The sequence below is a fragment of the Gymnodraco acuticeps genome, unplaced genomic scaffold, assembly GCF_902827175.1.
Source record: "Gymnodraco acuticeps unplaced genomic scaffold, fGymAcu1.1, whole genome shotgun sequence".
Classification (NCBI taxonomy): Eukaryota; Metazoa; Chordata; class Actinopteri; order Perciformes; family Bathydraconidae; genus Gymnodraco; species Gymnodraco acuticeps.
In genome coordinates, this window is record NW_022989974.1 from 2,058,765 (window position 1) to 2,064,764 (window position 6,000).

Genomic DNA, 6,000 nt, shown 5'->3' on the forward strand with positions numbered 1-6,000 from the left:
CTCACCGCACTAACCCTGAATTATTATTATTTGTAATCTTACTAATATGTTATTGTATTTTATTTGTTACCACTTTTTATTTCCGTGTATTTGTACAATTATTTAATTGTATTTGTTTTATTATTATTTTATTGAAAACATATATATATTTTATTTTTTTAGTGTGGGGCATCTACTGTACTCTGTTCACCCTTGAGCATCCTTGACCCACACACGCATGCCATGCTGGGAGTCAAACCAGCAACCCTCTGGTTGTTAGGCATCCATTTACCCCTTCAGCCAAAGACACCAGTACATATTCCAGTCAAATTTCACAGGATTGGCTTCTATGTTTATTAGGGTTACAAGGCCACACAAAGATATTGTTAAAGAACATTTGTTTGAACTCATCGCCAGAAATAACCATCAATCTTTCAGATCTGTTCCAGAAAAACCCAAGGCCAGGACTGTGGAGCCGGGTTTCCTGAACATGTCATTTAGAGAAAAGTGGACTTAAGCCTCTAAACTTTACCTAACTTCAGTTTTTCTTTTCTATTTATTTCACTTCAATTACCACAGCCTCTTTATTTCCATGCAATGGAGTTTGCCATTGTGCCTCTCACATGTTGGGGATTTGAACTGCTGACCCCCACATAGGTATCCATTTACTCCGTGCGAAATCAAAGATATGAGATGAACCCTTTTGAGAACCAATTGGCTGGAAAGCTTCAAAGCTTCATAAGGCTTCATCTCGCCATCACTATACTACTACTACTTATACTACAATTATTACTAATACTTCTACTCATACTAAGGTCTTTCCTTCCCAGCGGTCAGACTACTGCCCCTTGTAGACCACCACACACACAACTCGGACTATAACAACAATGCTGTTCATTGCTATATTTAAATGTTACTGCTGGCTGCTTATTCATTGTGCTACACATGTAACAACAATATTGTCACATAAAACTGCAACTTATACTTATATACTAGTGTAGTGCCGAGAGATAGGGAGTCAGAGGCGGTGCAAGGAAGGTGCAAAAGGGTACTTTATTTAGAAGCAACTAAGGTCATGTTGTCCGGTTGCAGTCCGGGAAGAAGAGAGTGAAGTCAACAGTGGCGGTTCTAGACCAATTTGACTGGGGGGGCCACTGGGGGGCCAGTTATTTTCTGAGAGGGGCACAATAAATGCAGGACGAAAAGAGAACTAGACAGTATGAAGTAATTGCGCATAAGAAAACAATGCAATACAGTTATTGGTATTTGTTTCAGTACACTTATTTATTTCAGATAGATCTTATAGTTATTACTGTTAGCTTCAGCTTAAGTTATGGTGCAATGTTTGCACTAACACCATATTTATATAAAAATAAAGGCAATGAACAGTTACATCTCTACTTTACATAAGGGTGTCTGCACAATCTCACATTACAGAAACAAAATCCTGCGGGTTTTTTGCAAACCGAGTACCAGAAAATATACATTTAAAAAAACCAAAAAAAAAACCTTTTCATAGTTAGGGGGGCTAGAACCGCCCCTGGAAGTCAGGACTTATTGTAGGAGTTATTGTGGGTATAAAGGTAGGAACCTATGTGTGTTGGGGAGAGGTTCCGCCGGAAGGCCCATACCGTTTTTGACCACGCACGGAACACACACACAAGGAGCACACACGGAACCTCTATGCACGGAACACACACACACACACCACACACACACACACCACACACACACACACACACACACACACACCACCCACACCCACCCCCACACACACACACCACACACACACACACAACACACACCACACCACACACACACACACACACACACACACACCAAACACACAACACGGATTACAAGCAAAGCAAAGGTATTGTGTAAACGGTAATATCGTGGGGTGAATATGGAAAGAAGCCAATAAATGGAAAGCAGAAAAATGGAAATAAATGGACTGTTTCAAACCTTTATTCGGCAGCAAACTTGTGTGCGTCAATTACACCCACCAAGCGGCTTAAAGCGTTGGCTTAGCCTCTACACATATTATACATCCATGAGTCAGGAGGGCACACAACATAGTAAACCATTAACCGTGTGGGAACAATATCCCAACTGTAGTTCCATGTAGGAATGATGTCCCAGTGTATTAATAGGTGGTCACCACACTAGGAAATATAGTATTTACTACTGTCATTCTGCATTTCTTTCTACTTGTTCACTTTTTATAATGCTGCTACTTAACTTTTTGTTCTTGAAATGTTTAATTATATTATTTATTTAAATATATGTGCTCATCTCTCACCTCACTAAATACTCTTCACTTTACAAAATATTGTTTTTTGTGTTGTTATATGATTATGTTGTACTTTCTTGTGAAGTTGGTGTGGAACTGTAACCGGAAGTGCACGCGGTTGTTGTTGGGACATTTCCCACTGCTGCTGCTGCTCGCGCTGTTCTGTTCATGGCTGCACTGGACCACACCAGCCATGTTTGCTAATTTAAAACCCAAAGGTTAGGCAAATAGTTGTTTATTATTTACCGATGTGCCATCTTCACCCGAAACCAGTTTAGACGAAGGTTTAGATGCGTCTGCACTTTCGGTATCCCGGGACTGAAAAAAGGTTGGATAGCTTAAGTGTAAATATGAGAGAAACTTTTGATGGTGGTGGTGTTGGTGGAAGATGCTCTGTAAAATTGTACTCTGTGTGCGTGCAGCGTAAACAATGTAACTTCATCTGGATGCTAGCTAACGTTAGCCCGTGAACAAAAGGGAAGCACGCCTCCCATCTGTTATCAAGCGAGCGTGAGAGGGATAACGTTGGTGGCTATCAAAAATACCGGATGATATTTATTTTCCTCCGCGTGCTCTCTATCGATAATGGGCATCATGGTTCCCCACCAGCGTGGTTGCGGTACCTTCTACCTGGCTGCTAGCTAGCATTGCAGTTTAAGTAACGTACTTACTCTGGTTGATGGTGCTATAGTTAGCTACTAGCTAGCATCGCAGCTTTAAGGAACGTACTTACTCCGGTTGATGATGCTATCAGTTAGCTACACGATATCGTTTGTTAGCTAGGTTCTTTTGTGATGATTTAGCTATATAACCTTGGAGCAGGAGCGAGGAACATTTTTGTCACGGTAAAGTTATCAGTATGTTCAACCTTTTTAATGAATGAAATATATATAATGTTTGAACTGTTAGTTGTTATCTGACTAGCATAGCTTTAAAGTAAAATGTTCATCTGAGATCGCAGCTAGCGCGGCTTAGCTAACGCGGCTTCTGCAAGGGCCTCGATGAATTAGGAAATATGTACAGAGGTTTACTTTTGTACTACGAGTGTACGTAGCTATTTAACAGTGAGTGGTGGTGTAAATTTCTTGAGGCCTTTGCGTGACTGTAAAATATGATCGCTAATCCCTCCATTGTTACTGGGCCGATGCCACCGGGTCTCGGATACAGTATGTGTGTGGTTATGCCTTTCTGTGTTTGGGCCGTACATTTATAATGGAAGATCGGGAGGATGTGCTCATATTAGCGGAGCCTCATCAGCGGCATTGGTGAGCTTCTCTCGCAATATTCTGGTTGTCCATTACGGCTCACTGCTCGGGCCTGGCATCTGCTGTTTCTGCCTGGCTGCGACATTTTGACGGTTGTTGTTGTTGGAACGAAATTGTGCTGTCACAAGCTTTGGTTGCCAAAATCATTTAGGATTACAAAAAAATCGTACACATTACGTAGCGTCTGCCAGGCTTCATGGGAATAATTTAAAGGATACATTTGTAGTTCCATGGTGATGTTTATTGTGCACTTAGCCCCGTGAATCAACTGCTTCATATTCTATGCATTTTACTGAATGGATGTTGGAGTGTATTTTTGTATTTAGTTTTTTCTTTTCTTTACGATTTTCAGATGGACTCAAATAATCATTTAAACTATAGTACCAACTCCTCAGCAAACTCAGGACTGAAACTCTCCTCAGGGGATTCTCTTTATTCTAACGGGTCCTCCATGAGTTTTCTCAGCAGGGGAAGAGTGAGTATTTAAGCCTTTTGCACTTTATGTACTTAATAGAGTCACCTTCTCTTTCACCTCTAACCATGCGAATGTTTGTATTCTTAACAGACATGAATGGCGAAATGAATGTGAATGGCGTCACTACTGTACACGGGTCCGGTGTGCGCCTGGTGCCCACCCCCCAACAGCTCCTTACCCACACATGAGCAACCACCACCAGAGCAGCATGGGCTATGACTACTTGTGGGCAGGACACCCTCAGTATGGTCCAGCCATGGGGGCCTCTCCTGGGCACGGGATGCCCCAGAAGCAGCCTGCCCCTGGATGGGGCAGCCTCAGTCACAGCACCACTTCCAGGGTCATGGACAGTACCAGCTCAACGGGGTATTGAAAGCTCCCACCAGCCCTCTGGGCAGGACCACCAAACATCCCTTCTTCCTGGAGTCAGTACTGGAACAGGAGTAACCCTGGCCCACAGCAGATAAGTTATAATTCCCAGAGTATGTATGGGACCTACCAGAGTCCGGCACATCCTGGAATTACACCGTCACAACACCACCAGCAACAGCCGCCCTCACATCCAACATCACAGCACACCTCCAGTCCCATCGAAACCCACACCACCACCACCAGCAGCACCAGCAACCACAGCATTATGGCCTGATGCCCAATGGGATGCCATTCTACCAGCATCCACCACAGCACCCGTCTTCACAGCAGTCTCAGCCCCAAGGCCAAGCTCAGATGATTCCCCCAGCGGCCCAGAATTTTACTCCTCCACGTGATAGCCCACAGCACCACAGTTTAGGAAGAGGGGGCAGTGGCAGCGAGAGTTGCAGCCCCCCCCTCCACATGGGGATGTCCTCCTCACCACTAGCGTCACCGTCTACAGTGCAGGAGAGTGAATCACCCAAGAGCCACAGCAGGGAACGGAGCCCACATGCTAGCAATGTGGGAAAGTCTACTGTCATGCAAGGTGACCATTTTACACTTATCTTTCATATCAACAAGTTATACATTTTATCTGCTTTTGTTGTAAACATGAACAAAATGAACACGCTATCCATTTAAGAAAGAGCACAAATAAGGCAAAAATGTAATGGGTAAAATAAACATAAAGACCTGCCCCTAACCAAAACAAACTCAAACGTAACTTGTTTTGATAAACTCTCACCTAGAACTACTAACCCGAATAAACTAGCAAACACACTTAAAAATCTAAAAAAGTACAATGTTGACACTACTGGTATTTATCAGACTTTTATTTCCTCATTAATTAAACTGTCCTTTTCTTTACATTTCCTCATTTAACGCTACCAATTGAGTGCTACTTGTAGTCATATGGTCTTCTTCCTCTTTTTGCATACTTGGCCTATCTATCCAAGCTTCTGTTAATATTATAATGTCACACTAATTTTTGTGGACTTAAAGACAAAACTATTATTCTAAAGACGTGTAAGGAAATGATTGAAAATACAAGTAATGTTAGGTTTCGTCACTACTGGTGTATCTTGCACATGAATGCTGCGCTCAGCTGTGGGGGATGGTGCCAAAAATCAACCAGCAGGTGCCACTGTTGGATACTTGACCGTGACCATCCAATGCTTTGATAAATAATACACTCAACAGCCGTCATCATATAATAACACTTAACAAGCTTATGTTTTAACTATTTAATTTATTCTCTTCACTTTCAGGGAATACAAGAGAACCTGCCATGGAGGTAGACACAAGCTATAACGGCATGGAAAGGTCACCTGTTGCTCACAGGCCCAAAGGTGCGGCTCACGTGGGACCTGATGTTCGTCAACCTTCTGAACAACAGCCAGCAGCTCGGCGTCGAGAAATGGCCTCTGATACGCCTCCTTACTCTGTGTCATCTCAGCTCTCTGAATCTACCAAGGCCTCGACACCCCCTCGGGTCCCTGCAGCTCCTGCTGCCTCAGAGTCTCCGCTGCCTCAGAGTCTCCCGCATCATCCCCTGAACCCCCTATGGTGTCATCCCC

General features: G+C 43.2%; 1 protein-coding gene across 1 annotated transcript in view; it reads left to right on the forward strand.

Moving 5' to 3' along the window:
• The first annotated feature begins 3,889 nt into the window (after positions 1 to 3,889).
• Positions 3,890 to 6,000, forward strand: part of baz2a (bromodomain adjacent to zinc finger domain, 2A) — an 18,069-nt gene continuing 15,958 nt past the window's right edge. The window contains 9 exon segments of the mRNA XM_034210992.1: positions 3,890 to 4,016; positions 4,103 to 4,158; positions 4,161 to 4,317; positions 4,320 to 4,373; positions 4,376 to 4,402; positions 4,405 to 4,584; positions 4,587 to 4,970; positions 5,692 to 5,930; positions 5,933 to 5,997. Coding sequence (XP_034066883.1) covers positions 3,890 to 4,016; positions 4,103 to 4,158; positions 4,161 to 4,317; positions 4,320 to 4,373; positions 4,376 to 4,402; positions 4,405 to 4,584; positions 4,587 to 4,970; positions 5,692 to 5,930; positions 5,933 to 5,997 — 1,289 coding nt within the window.